The 21406-nt window shown below is 40.8% G+C and overlaps 1 protein-coding gene across 2 annotated transcripts in view; it reads right to left on the bottom strand.

Annotated features, from left to right (window-relative positions):
* Positions 1-21406, bottom strand: part of SNCA (synuclein alpha) — a 63627-nt gene that overhangs the window by 4999 nt on the left and 37222 nt on the right. The window contains exon 5 of one of the 2 annotated variants that reach the window (XM_069013048.1): positions 4456-4856. The exons of the other annotated variant lie outside the window; for it this stretch is intronic. Coding sequence (XP_068869149.1) covers positions 4791-4856 — 66 coding nt within the window. The 3' untranslated portion in view covers positions 4456-4790. Of the gene's footprint in view, positions 1-4455; positions 4857-21406 lie in introns of those variants that run through there. 2 annotated transcript variants of the gene reach the window in all.

Below are 21406 nucleotides of genomic sequence, written 5' to 3' on the forward strand. Positions count from 1 at the left end.
TTTTATATTAGATGATCTGAAAAGCTCAACTAATGTTTCTCAGAGATGAAGTCAGTTTTTAACTGGGGACCATGAACTCTTGCTGGGAAAACAATTTAAAAAGGGAAAATTGCAACTTACCCAATAAACAAGGTGTTAGAAGAATAGTGAGGTGAGGACATCTGCTCATCCCCTGAGGATTCCCTTAAGAAAAAATGAATGCCCACCTCTACATTGGTTTGAAGCATGGTCACTCTGGGTAAGACTTGTATTTTGACTCCAGAGAGTCTTGTGCCTTCAGACCCCACGTTACAGAAAGAAAGCTTCTGCGCTATCCCAAGCAGTGTAGACCACACTGCCATCCCCAAGCATTAACAGGAGTGGTCACTTTGTGCTACCAGCAGTTCTGCCTGCCTTGGCAAAGGCATGTGCCTACCACACCTGCACAAGGCCCATGAGCTACCAGGCAAACTGGCAAGCCCACCCACACTTTTCCCAGGAATACGTAGGTACATTACAAGGTGTATACCTTCTCTTCCATGAGGTGCTGTGCTCTCATTTTGCCAAGCAACTTTTAGAAACAAAGAGGAGATGGTATCCCATCATTGTGAAGTGACACATCTGCATGACCCTGGGTGCCACTACTGCCTCAAGGAACAGGTAAGAAATAATCAGCATACAAAAGCATGAAGCAGAACTGCTGTGATGGCTCCAAAATGTTGATCCCCCCTCTTTTACTATGGGAATGAATTCTGCTAAGGTCTGTGCACGACACTGTGAAATGACCCACTTTTGCAAAAAAATAGTAATCAAACTAATTAAAAACTCTTCCTGAAGAACTGGCCCAGTTAAAATATAGAGTACTTGAAAAAACTTCAGGACTATTTCTTTCACCAGGAAAATGTCACCAAATAGGTTTTCCTTATTTCAGTGTTTTTGATGAAAATTGCACTCCATTCTTTCCCTTCACTCTCTTTCCCACCTCGTAACACTCTTGGTGGAAGGGAGCAGACTGTTTAATATCCCCTACCCATGGAAAACAGACCAAGTGGTCCACTCCTGGTACTGCTCCTATGCCAGCACCAGGTCGTGAAATGGTCACCTTCAGGAATGTGCATTCTGTCCCCTCGGTGACATGTGCTGGAAGGCCAAGTTATTGCCACCAGAAAGAAGGCAATTTATCCCAAGTCAGAGACTAGAGAAACTTCAAAAGGGACCACTGTAATTGTAATTTAGTGGCTGATCGAAATGCTATACTTTGCCATCTCTCTGGTTAGTAATATGGTTTTTTTCTCCATTATGAACACTGATGGAGTCTTACAGTCATGCATAATTCTCATGATTACTGAAGACTAATTCCTTCTGAAGTGATTCCACATCCTGAGATAAATAAATCAGGCTACCAAACTGCCAGCTCTTAGAACATTTATACTGGCAAGAGGCAATCACCCTGGAAGCCACGAACCACAGAGGTCAGAAGTGACCTCCAGAAATTGTCCACCTTGAGCAGGTTGCTCAGGGCCATGCCTGATCGGGTTTTAACCACTCCCACAGATGGAGAATCCACAACCTGGCTGGATAACCTCATCCAGTGTTCAACTAACTACACAGTGAAAAACCTTTTTCTTACATTTAAATGGAGTTTCCTGCATTTAAATTAGTGCCCACTGCTTCCTGCCATTTCACTGGGCACTACTGAAGAGTATGGTTCAATCTCCTTTACTTCCACCCCCACCAGGTGTTTATACTCATTGATAAATTCCCCCCCAAACTCATATTCATGTTCTTTCACAGTTGCTGATTTTCTGTCTGCTCTTGAGACCTCTATGGAATTTCTCATGCAGATATTGTGGGAGGACCTTTTCTCTAGCTGAAAGCCCTACTGCCCACAATAAATAAGGTGAGGCTTGCCTAAAACACCTAGAAGACTATTGTAACTTGAAAAGTCATAGTTAATTTCAGCAAAATAGATTATTATAACTCAATGAGCACTAGTCACTCTACATCACTCGCCAGTCTGTTATGGAGCGTTTTATAATGTAAAACTGCGAACCAATTAAATTTGATTAAATTAAATCTGTGTAAATTAATCAAATTAAAACTGTGAATCAAAAAAGCTATGAACCAAGACAAGAGGCATTATGCAAAAAGCAGTGAACTAGAATAGGGAAAAAGCTGGTTTACAAGGTAATCTTCAGGAAAGCCCTTTGAGACCCCAACAAAATGTTCCATGCAAAGCAATTTTAACATAGCCCAACCTGTTGTGCGTACACACCAGTTGGTACCTGCGGGAGCTCAAAATAAGAAAATACACATCCAAAAGCATTATTACCTTGAAGAATTATCACATACTGATAGAGTAATGCCTTCCTGACAGCAATGGGCATGTACATCTTTGTGAGCCCAGATGTTAATTCTAGCCCAGTACTAGTGAATTATTGAATTTGCTGCTGTTACAGTCTGGATAATTGCACTGGTAATCTGTCTTAATTTATTTAGGGATAAAATTGTTTATCCCTAAAGCTATTGGTCTCATGCCTGTTACCACATCCCAAACCTGTAACTTGGCAGGGCTGCCTTAAGCCCTTAAAACTGGTAACTCTACGTCCCTCCAGCCTGATTAAGCCCATTTCATTTTGGTATTACCCACCCTGTGAGAGCTTTTGTCAGGAGCTGTCAGTCATTATATGGTGGAGCTTAAAGTAAAATTTTGGGATTCCTTTTTTATACCCCCAAGGCAGCTGTTATTGTTCCTGTGCAAATCTGCCTCCTGCTACAAAGCTGAATAACAATTTGCTGCGTTTATGGGCTTAAAATTCCACTTTGAAAAGAAAATAATTTGTATTCCTTCTTCTCCAAAATATACTCCACCAGGATGCCCAGGGGCTAGATGCTGGACTGAAGTGAACAAATAATTGTCTTCCCAGTTTGGTAACTAATTTTTTACAGATATTTTCACCATAGAGCCCAACTCATCTGGATTGGAGAGAAACCCTCGAACAAAGAATTCCAACAAGAGGCAAAACAAAGATATGCTAAAACGGCCTCAATTAATTTACTTTCCTAGTCCTAAGGTGTTATATTCATGGAACTGACTGAGTTATACAGTTATAACTAAGTGGCCAGGTCAGCTTAGAATGCTTTTTAAAGCTCCTGCTCACTTATTGCAATAGTCAGTGCCTCCAAGACTCAGCAGTAAATGACAAAGCATCCTCATCAGTCCAGTTGTCTTACTCCTGAGACACAGAAATGCATCTGTGCACTAGCTCGAAATAAAGTAAACTGTTTCAATTATCTCTAAGCTGAACACCTAAGTGAAGGAAACGATGAGAAAGCATTATGTGTGAAAGGAAACTAGCTGTTCCAGTGCACAACTCATTTAGAGTACCAATAATGAAATGAGACTATCTCCCTCCTTCTCCTCAAATGGAGAGCTGAAATGAAGAAGAGACATTTAATTAAACAAATATCAGCAAAAGCACAATCCCAATGAAAGGCTAAAATACTGCCTGCAAGTGCTACAGGCTGCATTTTGATTTGCATTTTTATGCCTTTCAGTTAGCAATGACAAAAGTGAAAAGGAAAACAACCAAGGCTTACAGAGAGAGGAATGAAGTGTGCGTGGTAATCTGTAACCACAAGCCCATCTTGATGTTTACAAGTAGCTGGAAATAATTTGTTTACAACAATCTGCAAATTGTTGTAAATTCCTTGAAAAACAAATTTCAGTACAACATAGATTATGTATATTTTTTCTTTCCTTCCTCTACAATTCCTCAGTATTACTTGTACGGATGAGACTCCTTCAGAGCAAAACAGGAACATTCCTGTGAGAAATCAAATTTTCTGAAACTCAGATTCATGTTTGCACTAACCAGGCTGGTAAAGTACCTAATTAGAGCCACTGGAATGTTGGTATTGCTGATAAATGAGAATTACATGGAGAACCTGCTCATTGCCCAGGCCAGACCAGAAGTTCATGTGAGTTCTACACATGATGGAGATGTGCATCAATTCCAGGTGACTTAAACTAAGAGGCTGCCTAGGGGCTGAGTCAATGTGACATCAGCAACGCATGTAAACGCATCTAGGACACACAGCCCTTCCAGCTTCATCCTTTTCTGCTTCCCAAATCCATGGTCACATTGAAAACTCCATGGGTAGGGAAAGAAAAAGCTAGAGCACATAATTTGGAAAGACTGAAGTTACTTCTAATTGCAAAATAGTGGGAATGATCCATGCTAACTCGATGTCGCATCAGAGATGTGGCCACAGATCTGCCTCTTGACATTCTCCTGAACAAGGTAATAATAATTTTTTATAGTAATAGATCTGTTCAAACAATTTCCACTATCAACTTTGTGATTTGCATTCTCAAAACTGAAATTTCAGACTGCAGCTCCACAGAAATTTTCAGTCAAATAACACCACTAATTTCAATGAGGATTTGGAAGAAGGACCAAGGACTGCACTGAACTGTTTGCTTGATCTTATGCAGTAAGAAGGAACAATAAACAGCCTGAGTTTATTTTTATTATTTTTACTACATAACTCAAAGATACCTTGACAAAACTGAATGAGTGACTGAAACAAGTAACATGCACCTCAATAGGAAAACATGTAAGTGTCACTTAGGCACTCAACCAAATCAAAGATGATGGGCAAACAGCGCATCGAAAAGAATTACAAAGTCAAAAAATAACATAAGCACAAAATGTCACATTAGTGCAAAAAAAGGGGAAGCCATTCTCTCATGTATTAAAAAGGCCTATCCAGCCCTAAGGGGCCTTCTCCTGAATACAGAATTCAGTTTACACAATGCACTTGGCTGGGGATGTTGGGAGATCCCAAAGGAGAGCAGCAGGAATGATCACATCCTAGAACAGAGAAGAAAATGAAGGAATCTGTTAGACGCTATGTCTGTTAGCTAAACCCATGTGTCCCCTCTGTTTAATGGAGGATTCTCCATTCTGTGTGAGCCCATCACCAAGAATGGTATCCAAGGATGATATTTGAACTTTACCTTCATTAAATAAAACTAGAACATAGCAACACATGACCTTTACAAATCACATTAACTAGAAGAATGGTACACATCAGCTTGGAAGTCAGCATAGAAATGAGCAATCTTGGTCAGATTTGGCTCTACTAGGTCAGTAAAGATTATTTTAAACAGCATGGTCCCAGCCAAAACTGCAATGTTATTTTACCATACTTTATTTAAAACAGTTTGAATATCATAACCACATTTCAATGTAAAGTACATTTTTAGTACAGATAAACTCCAGAAGTTATTGTATAGACTCCATGAGTACATATTCTCTTTCCTAAGACAAAATTAAAGGAGAAAAATAAATTTTCTCTTAAAAAAAAAAAATCTCCAGTTACACAAGCAGTTCATTCAATGCTGTATTATCTAAAACAGCAACCTCTAAATCATAGGTACTCCTCCTACTCTTAGAAAAAGTCCTCCACACAGAACTGCAGGCCCAGCCACCCTCTGGCACCATCAACAGTGTGAGTTCCCACTGCGTTACACATGGCCCCAGAGAGAGCACACCTTCCAGTTCTGTACCCTATCTCCTGTGACTGTAGTCACAAAGCAATGAAGCAACTTCACTCACTCCCAAGGAAGTTCTTCAAGAAAGGGGAAGATCTCTCTGCAGGTAGCAGGAAGAGGGCATGCTTTTCTCCCTTTTGCTTTTCCCTGGAGTATGAGCAGACAAGCTACTGCAATCAGCATTGACTCATTTGCTTGTATACTGTCCAGCACACTGAGCTGTGGGCTCATGGGTGATCTAGTGGCAGGATGTCACCTTCAAAGGCTGGAATTAATTGACAGGACATGCTTTGAGTGAAGTGGTTACCCTTCAATTATTATCAGTGAGCATCTCTCTAAAGCATTCCTTCAATTCCAGCCTATTACAGCACTTTACTCAGCTGGGGAATTTTAAAATATATTTATTCTACAGAGTAAACCACCACTTGCTTTGAAAAAAACCCACTTGGAACAATTACTTGAACTATAATGGTTTCAGGAGTATTTCCTGCAATTGTGATCTATTCAGCAGCAGATTAGACACTACAAAAGACTAGAGAGCCTGCATTTTAAAATTTATATTCCTGCAGTGACAATCCTCATCTAGAAGCAAGTACACAGCTATTCAGAGCTTTCACTTGAATCGGGAAAGGTTGCTTCACAGACCAGTGTCACGAAACACAAACATCATGTACATCTCTTCAGCTTATTCCTCTCCCATAGAAAATTGAAATAACTCCTTTTGATTACGTGGAAAGAATTACTTAATAAAGTCTACTTACTAAGGTGTAGTAGGCAAGGAGACTCTTTAAAGACCAGTGCCTAAATATGCAATACTTGAGTATCTGTGTTTTCTTTCCCTCCTCCCCCAGCAGTGCTATTGTTATCTTTTCTTTTCACTTCTGGCTTAGATGCAAGTAAGCAGCAGACTGAAGTCTGCCATCCTCTACACTGCCTGAGAGTAGATTTCAAAGAAACAGTTTCCGAGGCCAAATTCTGCTCTATTTTTGTCAATATAAGCCTGGTGTAACTCTACTCCTCACTAAGCCATTTGGCTACTTACACCTGTATGTCTGAGAGCAGCCTGGGTTTATGACCCCCTTTTCAGATACCTGCTGCTGTCCCAAAAGGGGTGGACACCAGAAAAATCTTCACTACTACTTCACATATAAGAAGTCATAAAGAGTAAGTTTGGACGGCCTTTGAGGAGTCACCCAAGTTGCACGTGTTTTAGGCAGGTTCAGCTCTCCCCAAATCATTCCCAACAGATGTCTGGGAAAAGCCACTTAAAAGTCTTAAAGTAACAAAGGTTTGGTACTAGAGAAAGCATAACCCTGACTCATTTCAGTCTTCTCTCTCTCACCCAGCTCCTTCTGTCCACACAACACAGTGAGGCAAAACCTGTGGAGCATCCACTACTCTGCACCTGCGGTGCTCATTTATGAGAACTGTAGACAATGTACCACTTGCTAGAGTTGGGATGTGGCTGCCTGGTGTTTGGAACAGAGTCAAGTGGGGCAGAGATGCTGCTCACCACGTTGTTGAGAAGGAAAAGGAAGGCAAGCCCCAGTGGTACCAAAAGTCCAAAAACTACCTGAACCAGTGTGGGCAGATGATGATCTCAGCCACAGATGAAGCTTCAAAGGGGAACTGTTGCTGCACTGTTTTTACCAGAAGGAGCCTTCTATTAATAAACTCTGTTAAACCATTTGATATTAAAATGCAGAGCTGGTTTTAAAGGATCAAAGCATTTAATGTTAGTTGTTAGAATTGTTAAAAGGACACTTTCCCTCTGGTCCTTTCTTATTATTAATCACAGTAGCTCCCCAAATGTCACCAGTTAAGGAGGGGCTGCCCCTGGAATGCATGTAAGTCACAGTGAAGTTATCACCATAAACTGCCAGAATTCACAGGAAGCAGTCAGTCCCACAGCCACTAGAAACAAAAGGGAAATATCACTTTTCACATCTACTATTCTGATTTGAGAGAGGGGACTCTAATCATACTCCAGCCCTCACCCCATTTATATTTAAGCATATCAGAGGAAAAAATTATGCATAGACACCATAGAGGTAGCACACAACAAAAGTAGGTGAGATAAAAGCATTTATTCTGTTCATGACAGCCAGAATAGCAGGTAAAACCACTCTTCTGCCAGGACATTTTGAGTGAAAAACTGCTTAGTAACTGCACTCATTACACCGTCTACTTTAGGGATTAATAGGAAAAACCAAACCACTTTTCTTCAAATTCATGGCATAACAGTCAGCAACATGTGATTTATGGAAGCTCAGATGAAGCTGAGGAAGAATAATTTCATGTATGTCATGTCAATGAGACTGATTACCAACAAAGCTTATTTTAGGAGAGACAAGAATGATCAGTTAAAACAGAGAAGGAGTGAGAGAGAGAACACATGTAGCAAATTAATTACAGTTGGTACAGTTCTTTCCCCTGCAAGCCACATTTGCAGTTCCTGAACAACAGTACACTGCCTGAAGCAATACAACATTTTCTCCATCATAATGAGAACCTAAATGCTGCTCTTTTGTGTTTTCAGAACTGAGGATGAAACAAAAAGGCTGGCAGGATGAGTCCACGCTTCAGAAGAAGATGTGTACTTACGATATGCCTCCCTGTAGTTAAAAAAGAACACAAAATCCTATCTGCTACCAGCCATAAAGATGTTTCTCTACATGTGCTGCCTGATGAACATTTGGGTAAGAATCAGAGCCAGATCTTGAGAATCACCCACACAGATCTGAACACAACTCACTTGCAAGACTGCCACAGCTGGATGCCCCAGTGTTTGTAAACACTCAAGCAGTATCAGTTAGGCACTGAGCTGGTGAGTCTATGTGCAAATGCCATTTTAGAAATGGCCCACACTAGAAAATACTTCTGTGGAATACAAGGCTAAGAGTAAATGTACTTTGACATGAACAAACTAAATGAAATTCAGCACTGTACTGTATAACCATCTTCTAATAACTACCTCCAAATAATTTTGTTTCAATTATCTGACAGGTATTTGTGCATTCCAACATAGGGGTATTGCAACGGCTCTCATTAAAGTATGATAATTTCTGTAGTGGTTTAGCATAAAGCCAAATGATGTGTTTACTGTTCCATAATGAGCATTGTTCAACAGGCAGATTCAATAAGGAAACATGGCAGTGAAAGCAGCAGTGATTCTCTTATACATGTGTTTCATTTCTGTACAAGCAGGCAACAAACCAACTGGTCCTTGTTTTTTGGTTTAGTTGGTCATCTTCCTGGAATTATCCAAGAAAGGCAATGGCATTGGAAAAAAGTAACAGTTGACTGCTCTAATGTTACTGACCTCTTTCCCATACCTGTAACATTTCAAACATAAATATGCAAAGTGTAGATGCTTAGTGGGTTACATTTACCTAAGTCACTTCTGCCAGGATACGCTCTGGACCATCTAGCAGCCTCAAAAAGCTATTTACAGAAGAATAACTAGTGCCTCAAGTATTCAGAAGCATTTTTCTGAATAGATTATTGCAGAAAAGAAGTTCAACATATTCTTTGCAACAACAACATATGTAAACCATATCGTGTGGCTGCATGGTACTTAGTTGCCAGCTGGACTTAAACCATGACATAGATATAAGCAATCTGAAGCTTAAAATAACATTACTCCTGAAAGCTTAAAAGCTGATCTACTTCAACTTGAATTATTTTTAAACATTTAAGTTTAATGGTTTTAATTCACTAAATTCATTCATTTGCTTCAGCAAAAGATTTTCAAGCATACACTTAAGCAAGTAGGTAGCTCCACAGAAGTCAAAGCTTTTACATAGGTTTAACAGTAACACTGTAGAGAATCAAGAATGACCCTCAGAAACCCAAAGTGCTTCAAGTGCCAAAACCCCAAACTACTTAATATGGTTAAGGTAGGACATCTTGGGAATTTGATGCAAACCACTTTCATCCAGCAAGACAGACTCAGCATGTATCTACCTGTAGTCTCCCAAATCATATCAGTGACAAGTGAGCTCTTCTCCTGTACCCTCACTGCAATTAGGAGAATTAAGATTCCCATATAAAGAGACAGTATTCAAGCAAGATGTGTTCTTAACACTAGTTCCAACAACCCTGTGGAAACCAAGATTTAAGTCAAAGCAAGCTTAGGAGACAACATTCCCCCAGTGACTATTCACTGCAGAAGCAGAATCCCTTCAGCACTTATTTTTTTTATACTGCTGCTGATTATCCTGTGCAGAGAAAAAATGCTCTAGAGCTTTGTGTTGTGTGGGTGATGCTCCCATTTCCCAGCTGAGTTTGGTTCAACATTTATAGAAGGGGTAAAATATTCTGAATTGGCTTCTATCAGTAAAATGACTCAGTGATCACTGCACAAGTGGGAGGACTTCAAGCACTTGACATTGCTTCTCACATTCTTGCTGTCACAAATGCAAATGTTAGGGAATTTAAACTCGCTCCTATCTTGTCATTTTAAAATCCTAAAGGGACCTTTGATAATTCAGCGGCCTGTTAAATATTTAGCAGTCAGGAAGAAAGGATTTTTTTTTCCTTCTGTGATGGTTTAACTGGTTTCAAATCTAATACTGCTTCCTTTATGTGAATACAACATATCACCATTTGCCCACCATTTTCCTCAGAGAAAAACAAAAATCCCTTCAATTAAAAATTGATCTGCCTTCTAAACTAATGAGAAAAGAAGACAGAAGTAATATAAACAGACAGAAGATAGGGCTGTGAACCCCACAAACTACATAATCTGTATGCACAGAACACAGGTACGTCTTGGGGGCTTATAAAATAAATTTTAATTTCTCTGTTTCCCTTCAAAGCTAAGTGCCCTGCAAATATTGGCTGGGGACACGCTCAACTCATTGAAGGCAGCACTGCCACTACCCTCTTCCATTGGTCCCGAGGGCACCAATACCCTACTGCACTTGAACCTGTTAATCCCACTGAAGCATATGTGATTGTTTTCATGGTAATATTCATCACACTCCATGAGGAGATGAGTGTCTCTTATTTTAGGAGCTGAAATTAAGCACCAGGGAGCACTGAGCTGTAACCAGCCCTGTTGCTCTGGCTCAACTCTGCTAGCAGCCTAAGGAGAGATGGCTCCTGCACCCTCCCACACAAACGCTCTCCTGTGCTTGTGAGCATGCCTGTTATATTAATGACTCATCTTCATCGTAAAGCACCAGCTCAGACTTTTCATTAATCACCTGAAGTGTGCTGGCTTCTGCAGTTTGCTCAGAGTCCCCAGTCTATGAATAATTCAGGCTTCAGCATTACAAACACGGGGAAGGAGTTTGTGGGTCAGGCCCTGCACTTCAGCAAGGACTTTGTAACTTCACAGAAAATACATTATGGTCAGAATGTGATTTTTTCAACCCAGTGCTGGATAATTCCTGGATATTTTGTATGAGCCAGAATAACAGCTTTCGAAATGTGATTTTTAAATTGTCTGAGTGGCCAGCAGGTCACTGCTGGTTCATTCCCAGTGATAGGATCAGACAGAGAACTAGTCCTGTACCACAGCCCAGCCCTCCTTTCCTGTAGAAAAACCACTGGCTAGTTTGTTCAACACTATGGAAACCTAGAGTAAAAAATGAATGCACTGTACTGCAAACTAATTTATCCTTCGGGGAAGAGAAGAGAATTCCCTCAAAATATTCTGAAAAAGGCTCTACATGTGTTATGAGAATGAGAAAGCCACTGAGAAGAGCTGCAGGTTGTGGGGAGGAAGCACTGACTTTTGATGGACTGTGGGCACTTTCTCCTGCATCCCAGTCAACACTAGATTTCATTCACAGTTCCTTCTTTACATCTCTTTCAATTTCAATTAACTGTTTCTTAATTATTTCTGTAATAGTTTCATTTTATTCCATTTTACAGATGACCTTTTTTAACGCTAACTACAAAGTAATACAGCTTCCTACTCTAGTTTAAAATGGGCTCCCCACAAATAACCACCAGGGCAAAGTACACTGTTAGCAAAAACTAACAGCCTATAACTGATGTAAATTTATGTCCACCCACCAGCTAGCCCATCAATTTCCTCTCTCATAAAATGTCAAAGCACCTGTCAATCACACAGACAATGTGAGAGGCTTCACCATGAGGACTAAAAGAAGAGCTCTCCCTTCTAGCTTCTCACACCAATAAGGGAACCATTTGATACAGAGGTTAGAGCCCAGACACACTGGTTATGTATCTTACAAACTTGACAGATATGTAAGCACTACATCAAGGCTGTACCACTCCTTGATACATCACTTCCTTAAAATATACACTAGATATCACATAGGGGGTATCTAGAACCACATATTTGGCAGCTGTATACCAGAGTAGACTGTAGACCCCATAACTGATCACTTATCAACAATGGATTGCTTATCTATCAAGACTATTTGTATCTTTTGGAGCACCAATTTCCAGGGAGCTGGTTAACTTCAGTTCAAGAGATGTGCTTCATTCAAGCCAAAGGTACAGATATTTATGTACAGCTCTCCCCACAAAGGAAGGGGACAGCTTCTTCCCTGGCTGGGACTGAGCCTGCAAAAGCTTGTAATACCACAAAGACTGGATGCAGCAGGCTAAGTGGATAATTTGGCAGCACTTCTATCTTGAAAACACTACTCAATTTCCTTCCACGGGACAAGTGTCTGCAGCTACCCTAAAGGAAGTGTTCACTCCTTCTTTCCTTGCCTGCCTAAAATAAATACCTTTTTGGCACAGAAAACAACCTACTTTTAGACATGCTACAGATGAGCAATACATTTTGCTGTAAGACAACAGACTGAGACCTGAGCTCATGGCAGCAAGGGGCAGCCCACAGCTGACAACACTCACAGATCAGCTGAGCTCATGTCTCAGGTGGCCTTGCTTTTCTGCCTGAAATACATTTTGTTTCCCCTTCTGCTTTAGATTTTTTTTTTGTTTTGTTTTGCACTTCAGGATTACTAACTGCAAACCCAGCAGCCATGTGTTGCTGCCCCCCAAAGTCCCAGCTCCTCTGCTGAATGGCCCCTCAGTGAGGGCCTCACCATCCTCATCTCACTGTGCTTTTCACCTTGTGAAAGAGCAGTCCAAGCCCAGTCAGCACTGACCTGTTGTAAGAAACGGTCTCCTCTTATATGGGAAAATGTCCTGGCCCAAGGGGCCAGACTTTTGGAAGTGATGGAACTTTTCTCCTCTACATCCCCAAAGGACTACCTGCCTTGCTCCAAGCCCTGCTCATTGCTGGATGGTTGTCAGTGCAACTCCAGCATGCTGGCCCAGTAGTTGAAAACGACTGAAAAGCACTGCTGAAAAACTTGTAACACCACTCAGCACTACAGCTTGGGGAACATTGATGCTGTGGCTTTACCACATCAATGCTGCATTTTAACTGACTCAAAGACTTGAAACCTCAGTAAACTATCCAGTGGGTGTTTAAGTGTCCCAGCACAGGAAGAGTACTCATGAAAATACTGAAGGAGCTTTCCAGTTCAAATAAAACAACATTTTATTTCCTCCAATAATACATTGCTTTAGTCAGGGCAATCTGACACTGTTCAAAAGCCCATGTTTAATTAACAGCAGTTAAAAGTTGTCTTTCTACATGGGAACTTAAGAGTAATTAACTTCAGCTGCTGAGCTTGTTAAGGACACTTCCTTGTCCAACACTCTCACACCACCTGAGCTGGGACTGAGGCCCCTTCACAGCTGTACCCCTCACACTCACACAGTCAGAACAGGTCTCCTCACCAGCTGGACCCCAGGATTCCCACAGCACAGCCTCAGATGTCCCCATCTTTTAAGTACCTTAATCATGGTATAATAACAAAATAACACCTCGAGCTGGTTCCTCAAGGAGGGACCCAGAACCAAGGAGCCCCTGGGCTTTCACATCCTCACAGTGTAAGGGTGGGAAAGTCTGGAATCATCCGCTCCTGCTGTGTCCCTGAGTGTCCCGGTCCCCTGGCTGGGCCACAGGTCCCTGTGCCCTTTGTTCTGCAAAGGGTCAGCACTCCATGGCCTCTTGCCTGGGGCTCGGGCTCCTGCCCCCCAGAGCTGAACCTGCAACTCTCAACCTGTAACTCAGCTGTACTGCAGCCGTACCCTGAGCTACCTGCACACAAAAATGCTGAGTGAACTCACTCTGCAGAAATTCCAGACTAAGTTTCCACTGGAAAGTTTTGCTGTAGTAGGGGTACATACTGGGGTAATGAAAACCAGTCTATTATTGATATGTCTATACCCACAGCGATTCTTGCAATGCAGTTCTTCCACCACTATAGCATATTCTGAACAACTTTCTCAATTTTTTTTTGGTTTTTTTACTATAAAAGCTTTGTTGACATTTGGGATGAAGTTCCTCGGAGAGCTCTACCAGTATCTGTCTACCTTCTAAATATAATCTTTCTTCAGACATCTATCACATCCTCCCATGATACACACAGAATCTGCTCGAGCTTTTCGTACCGTCAGTGACAGATTTAACTCTGCATTTGCCAAATTGGGAATAGCATAGATGTACCAGCACATCTCTGACGACATTTCTGTCCTTTCCCATCAATTATTAGACTGTGTAGCTACTCGTTGTCTCCCAACACCACATAACTGCTGAGAAAGAGCCTATTTTGAAGCTTGTAAAGAGCACAAGAAAAAAAAAAAGGCCCTCTGATGCTTGTTCTTTATAAACTGCACAGCAGGAGCCAGCTCGCAGTCCCTTCTCTGGACAACCTCTCCATTGCCCAGACTGCTTCTTGAGGTTCACTTGGACGTGTGATGTGCTTTGCACTTCTACAAAGCAAAATAATCCCAGAGGATTGCCATGGGTTTGAAGTCAAGGGCATGCCATGTTTACTTGTGATTTCTGTTTTCTTTGGGAAACTTTGGAGAGAAAAGTCAAAAATAAAATGTTCACCGCTGAGACAAAGCAGTGCTTCCAAGTGCAAATGTTTCCACAAGTGAAGAGGCCCTCTAGGTACCTAGATGTGACCATAACAGTATCTCTGCTTTGAAAACATTATGATTAGTCTCACTTTTTTTTTTTTTGAGAGAAGGAAAAGGTTTAAATTCAGGTAATGTTCTTCAAAGGACTACATTAGAGATGCAAAGATAAGCAAAGCACTCAAAAAATCATGAAACACCATCTGCTCTCTTTTATCTTCTAATGTCTATCAGCATCACCAGTGCTGCCAACATTAGTCACCCTCCTCATGATATTGGGTGTTTTTCTTATGCTCTCCGCTCTCATAATCAAAGTTATACAATAGCAGTTTATTTAAAATAAACTAAAAAAAATCCAATACACTTGATGCCTGAGAAAACTAGTGCAAGTCAGCAGCTCAGAAAAGCCAGTTAAAACAATTTAGATAGAATTAAACTGCTAAAATTTGTTATGGTATTAAGTATACTCCAGGGACTATCTATCAGAGTCGCTCAGCTTCCACAGGGGTACCAAATGGAAAACCACATTTAAGACCCAGGGTAGCACACTGAATCTCTCAAAAATCTGCTTTTGACTACGACCATAGAACACCCAAAAAATCCTGTTGCAAGCCACATTTTACACAGGCATAGCTCATGACAGAGAAGTCAACTGAACTCAGCGCCTTTGGAAGCCAGGCAATACTCAAGCACTGAGCCCCATATTGATTGTAGTCTCATTCTCTCCTCACATAAGTATCCAGGAGAACAAATGCAGCCTCTGCCTCTCTTGCCAACTTTACACTACCAGGATTACATCTTACTCAGCTGCTTCACACAGATTTTATTTTTATATAAAGCAAAGAAATTTTTTGCTATTCTGAAACACAAAGTATGTCACTGCCACTGCCTGCTGACACCAGGGTGCAGCTCATGACAAGTGCTGTAGGCACTGGAAAGGCACCAGCACACCTTGGCTGGCAGGTGGAGCAGGGCAGCCCAGGGAATGCTGCTCACAGGTGTTTTTCAACAACTCTGCACAGCTGAGCTGGGGACCCAAATGATTTGGATCCCTTTGTATGTCACCATCACCTGGGAAACTCCTCCATTACGCCCTGCTCTCTCCCCATCACATCCCTAGCATAGGTGCCAACCAAAACCGCAGTCTCATCCGTGGCATTTAATACTGGGAAGTAGGGGCTGCACTGTGCGAAAGCGTTCTGTTCTCAGCATGCGTGTCACAGGCTGCATCTTTGCAGGAGGCTCTGTGACTCATGCCTGACTCATGCAAGACCTGTACCACCAACACCATCTATCACAGCCAGAAAACAGAGTACCTGTCCTCAGGTTAGGAGCTATTTTAATGCCATGGGTGTTAAGGAAGAAATATGCTCAAGCCGAGGTAGCTGGTGCAAGGACACTTGAAGGAACATGATGCTGCCCTGATCCCCACAACCCTCCCTCAGCCCAAGCTCTGGGGCTTCCACGAGAAAGATTAAATGGCAGTACCCACCAGCTCAACTTAATTTAACCACAGCACCCTGGCATCCAAATCCCACTGAGGACTTTTGCACACACACTCTTGAGTTCAGGTACCCACACAGAAGAACGAACCCATGCACATGCTTGGTCCTTTACACAACCAAGTCCTGGTCTTTCTGGCACTGTGATTTGTGTGAGGCATTTTTCAAAGTTTCATGTCTTTTCCTATCTACATTTTCCAATATGAAATAGCAAAGTTAGTAATTTTCTTACTGTTACAGCTTTGCCCCCATCAAGAGTGAGAGGGGAAAACCAGGATTTCAGAACATTTGAATATTTCTTACAAAGTCACCTTCCTCTCTCCTTCCAGCCTCAGTAAAACAAAGCCACTTCTCCCCCACATTTAAAACCACTGAGCTCATTAACTACAAGTTAAAAACTCATTAAAACTATGAGTTTTGTGCTTTCCTGCTGCACAAGCAGCAAGCCTCACTCTATTTTCCAAGTCACAACTTCTTTTTGTTGTCATTTCTAATACACAGTTTTGTGCACAGAGGTTTCCTGAGAGCCATGTGGACTAAGACATGTTTCTTCACAGTAGGAATACAGAAATTGGTAGAAGAGCAGCACTAAAATTAAAGCATTTATTTGATCTGTCAAACAAAACCTACAGCACCCAACCCAGCAGTTCATAACATTACACTAGATTAAGAAAGCACAGGCAAAATGTGTAAAATAGTGGAAATAGAAAATTTGAAACATTATAGAGTATATTATATTTAGCAATATAATTTAACTGCACAGTAAAGCAAAACTGCTTAAGCATTGGACACATATATCATTATAGTTTATCCACTGCAAGTAACTCTGCCAGTGGAGACAAGAAATTGTAAGTTGCCTGCAGGGAATTCTTTTGGATGAATTATCAGAGGGCAGTTGAATATTCAAAACAAGACATTTTAGAAACGTACTTCTCAAAGAATATCTAGTCCTTCCAGAAAACCAGGCCAGATTTTTAATTGTGTATCTGTCAGTGCAGATCATCTAAATCAATTATTTAAATTATGCTCAGTTTTCAGGCATTAGTTTTAAGAAGGAGAAGAAAGAGGAGAGATCGATCATGAGATGACCTGCTTGGTTGATCTCTGGCCACTACTGCCAGAAGAGCTGTTAGGGGGAAGCGGACAGACATCCACACATGCAGGAATCCATCTTGTTAAGCTACTGCAAATCAGATCCAACGACCTCCTGGGCAGCATTCAGCAACTGCCATTAAAAATGGTCACCAGTACATGTCTAGAAGGCATCTTTGAACTAATTAGTCAGCTTCCAAACTGCAACAGCGTTCCAAGAAGAAAACAAACATCTCTTTATATTGTCACTTTTTCAAGTTTCTATTTTACCTGATCAAAACCATAAAGAGCTAACGGGCTTGGTGTTAAGAAAAAGGCTCAGATCCAAAGTCAGTGCCACTGCTGCCAAAAACTTAAGTCAGTTTTGGACTGAGCCATGCATTTGAAAATTTTTAAAGACCAGAGCTGTCACTTGTGTCATAGACTTAACTGTCTTAGATGCTTAGAAATTATAATAAAAAGCAAAATATGATGTTGTTAGCCTTAACACAAGTTATCTGCATCTAGCATTACCAGAATTCTTAACTTGTATGTTAGTGCAGGTGAAAGCAGTTAGGAAACAGCAGGATATTAGGAAGTATCATTTCAGAAAGCAGTCATACAGCAGATGAAGAAAAGGCCAGTGGCAGCATCTTTCTCCACATCCCCAATCCTTCAATTACCTTGTGGTGAACCATGGGGAAATCACAGCCTTGGTCCTAGGAGGGAGAGGATATGTGGTGGACAGTAAGGAAGAGCAGAGGAAGTGTTTTTTAAGAGTAACCATGTAAGCAGAGTCTACAAACCACCAGCAAATAGCTACAGAAAAACCAAGAATGAGTCCCTGCCACAGGCAAAAACATATGGTCCTATCTTTTTGAAGTAATTTTCCTGATTGGAAAAGTCAAGCCAAACATCTTGTTGCCTGTGAAGTGGGAATAATTAGGGATCCTACACAGCCATTTCCCAGCAACACCTGTACAAAGAGAAGTAGCTTCTTCTATCAATTGCAAAATAGTATTTTTTTAGAAGAAATTTATCCTGACACTCACAAGTCCACAGATTTATATTTCTTTGCCCTCTTTAAAACAATTATGTAACTAAATATAGAAAATAATTCTATTTATGCTATTTGTCATCTTAGAATTTGGCACAGAACCAAAGAAAAGAACACATGTAAACAAAATGCTTAAATAGCACAGGAAATATTCTTTTAAGATCTTACTGGGTTAAATCAATATGAATAAATGAATGAACTAGCAAAAGCTATCATTACTAATCCAACTACCATTGTATAATGAAAGGAAAAGTCTCATTGTAGCTTTGATACAACATTTAGTCCTTGGTTTTGATTGCCCTGTTTCTCTAGAGATTCTGATAGGAAATATGTGAATTAAGGGAGGAAAGGGATCTCTCAACTACTCAAAACCCATAAATAAATAAAGGCAAAACCCCAAAGCTAGTGAGACAGCTTCAGACACCTTCTTACATTCAATCCCTCTTCCCAGCACTTCCATGGAATGCTTCAATTTTTAATTTTTTCCTTTCTCCTATTGTTACCATTATGTTACCTATGAACCTCAGTTATTGGGGAACTCCATCTTCACTTAATCACCTTCTGGCTGATAGATCATCCAGCACAAACACCCAGGGCTAACTTGTCTTCCACAGGAATGACTTCTGGGAAGTGTGGTGCTCAAGGTCTATAAACTTCTCAGCCACATCCATGAATTTTAGCCTTCTGAATGCTTTACTAAACACTGTGCTGATTTCACCTTTGCAGAAGGCTTCCCCTTGCTTACAACAGCATGACAAGCTCTTATATTTTACACAGATAAAGCAGAAGCATTCTACAAGCTCTGCAGGTAGGGAAACAGACTTATTAGAACTTCAGTGATTAAATGCAAAGCTGCAGCCAGTTTATGATAGACCAGAACCACTCCTCCGACTTCTCCAGCAGCCCCATCCATGGATCTAAATTTCAAAGTAGCTCAAAGTGCATCCCAGGCATTTTAAGCTCTGGAGTTAAAAATTAATTTTGCCTAGCAACATGGCCTTAAGTTATCCTACTTTCATGTTTCAGTGATCCTTTTTGTTACAGAAGCAGCTTGGGTTCACCATCGGCCATTTCCTTTACAACTGGTACTGAGAGAACCTGGAAAAAGCTTCACTTGATCCATCCAACCTTGAATTTTCTTCCCTGCTTCCTGCACTAATCCTTAACTGAATATCACTGCCCCCATTTCCACCAGAACAACAATTCATGGAAATTACTTGCTTTTTTACCATACAACACAATATTTTAATTTCTGATTTTCTTTTGACATCTGTGAGGATGCACAGAGTTCACTATGGGGTCACCAGCTGCAAATGTCACTTCCCATATTTTTGTGGAGCCTCTCTTGACTACTTGTTTGTCTGCCATCAGGCAAGTTATCCTGCATTATTGTCAGTGCCTCTGCTTGTTTCCAAGGACAGAACATCTAATTGTTAATGATTAGATGTCCAAAATTCACCAACTTCATAACTACAACTGAAGATGCTTTGACAAAGCCTTCACCTATTCTATCTTCCCCAGTTTCACCCTATAAAAAAAATTGTCCTTTGAACTCCTTTATCTTCTGTGAAGAAAACCCTCCTGAATATGCTTCACACACACACACACCACTCCTTCCCAATCCTCAGCAGGGAAAAGGGACACAAATCTTCAGTTCAGAAAGAATTTTTCCTCACTTAAACAGGTTTTCAGTGGGAGCCATATGAAACTTTGTGCATCACCCAAATAATGTGTTTCAGGATTAATAGTCCTTTTTTTTTTTTCTTTTTTTTTTGGCCAAAACTCATATTGTTCCTGAAGAAAAAGGAAGCCTTAAATTGTTTATCAGCCACATTCTCCACATTGGATACCCTGCCAGATCTTTGCTGATCACTTTATATGCTGACACTGCTTTTATTTTTTTTGCTTGTTGAACTAATGTTTTTGTATTATTTTCACATGCTGTTCTTTGGAAAAACACAGATTGTTTTCCCAGTCACACAGCTCCCATCATTACCTTAGCCACAAGTTGTGTATCTCTGTTTTAGCCACAATCCCTCATCACTTAGTGTGATTTATAAACTCTGATATTCATTCAGCTCCCATGCTTTCAGACAAAGAAAAATAGCCCACCAAATGCTTGCAGGAACTACACTACCTGTCATTCTTTCTGTAAACCCTGGCATCTCTGTTCATTGCCCTTAGAAGAAGAAGAAAAATTAAGGTGAAGAGCATGCAACATCAGTGCTTCTTTTCTGCTCAAATGACTATGTGGGTTTATTTTCTGTTCCTGCAGGAAAATCTGGAGCTAAGTCCTCAAGGTATAGCTAAGCATATCACCTGTGATCTCCATGTTCCTCCTTGGGACATTTGGTGGCCATACCACAAAAGCAAAGCTCTTGGGCCAGGCTTCCCCAGGTAGCTGATACTGAGGTCAGGTTGTTCACAGTACAGTTATGCTGGCAGAACATGCAGTCCTAGGCTTTAGTCGTGCAGTGATTTCTCTTACAGTTTCCAGCAAGAGGCACACCTCATCACTAGAATGTTCACAGAGATATTTTTGACACACATTGTGGCCATTTTTTATTTCCCTGCTACCTCCATTTGAAATCTCAGTTTGTCTTGATTCTTTCCGAGTCAGAATCCTTAAGAATTTCTCAGGTCATTCAAAAAATTACCAAGAACCCTAGTAAAACTTGCAGAATTACATATCAAATTTTATTTTAATGGGGAATAAGTTAATTGAAACATAAAAGATGCGGAACTCTAAGCAATTGTAAAGGAGAATATTAAGTCAACATAGTGAAAAGCACATCTCCTCTACTTCCAAGATAGTTATCATTTCTTTTGTCCTAGTGGCTACAGCCTTTGGAAAAATCTCAGTTTTATATGTTCTTTGCTTTCTCTCAGTCACTCTATGGTGGTAAAACTATTAGTATTTAAAATTGAAGGGTCTGGCTAAGAAGTTTATCTTATCTACAAGAAGATTCTTTTTAACCAAAAGTTAGCAGTCCATGATGGATTCCAACTCCCACTTCTGAGCGAGGGTAACACCAGAGAGGGGGCGATGCCATCTCAGTGTTCTCTCACTAGGGCCACAGTGAATAGGGCTTCTCTCTGACCTGCCCTCATTTGTGCTCACACTGTTATGCACTCAGAGTCCCTGGGCCCCCCTACAGCTCTGTACCACATCTGTTTGGAACACAACAAAATCCCATCTTCCTCAGAGGCCCGAACAAATGAAACCAGTGACCTTGTTTCATTTCCTTTTCCCCAAAGGAGCACTAATTTCAGGGTTGCGTTGTAGCTGGCAGAACAGTATGTCTTACAAAT

Source organism: Aphelocoma coerulescens, chromosome 4 (genome assembly GCF_041296385.1).
Source record: "Aphelocoma coerulescens isolate FSJ_1873_10779 chromosome 4, UR_Acoe_1.0, whole genome shotgun sequence".
Lineage (NCBI taxonomy): Eukaryota > Metazoa > Chordata > Aves > Passeriformes > Corvidae > Aphelocoma > Aphelocoma coerulescens.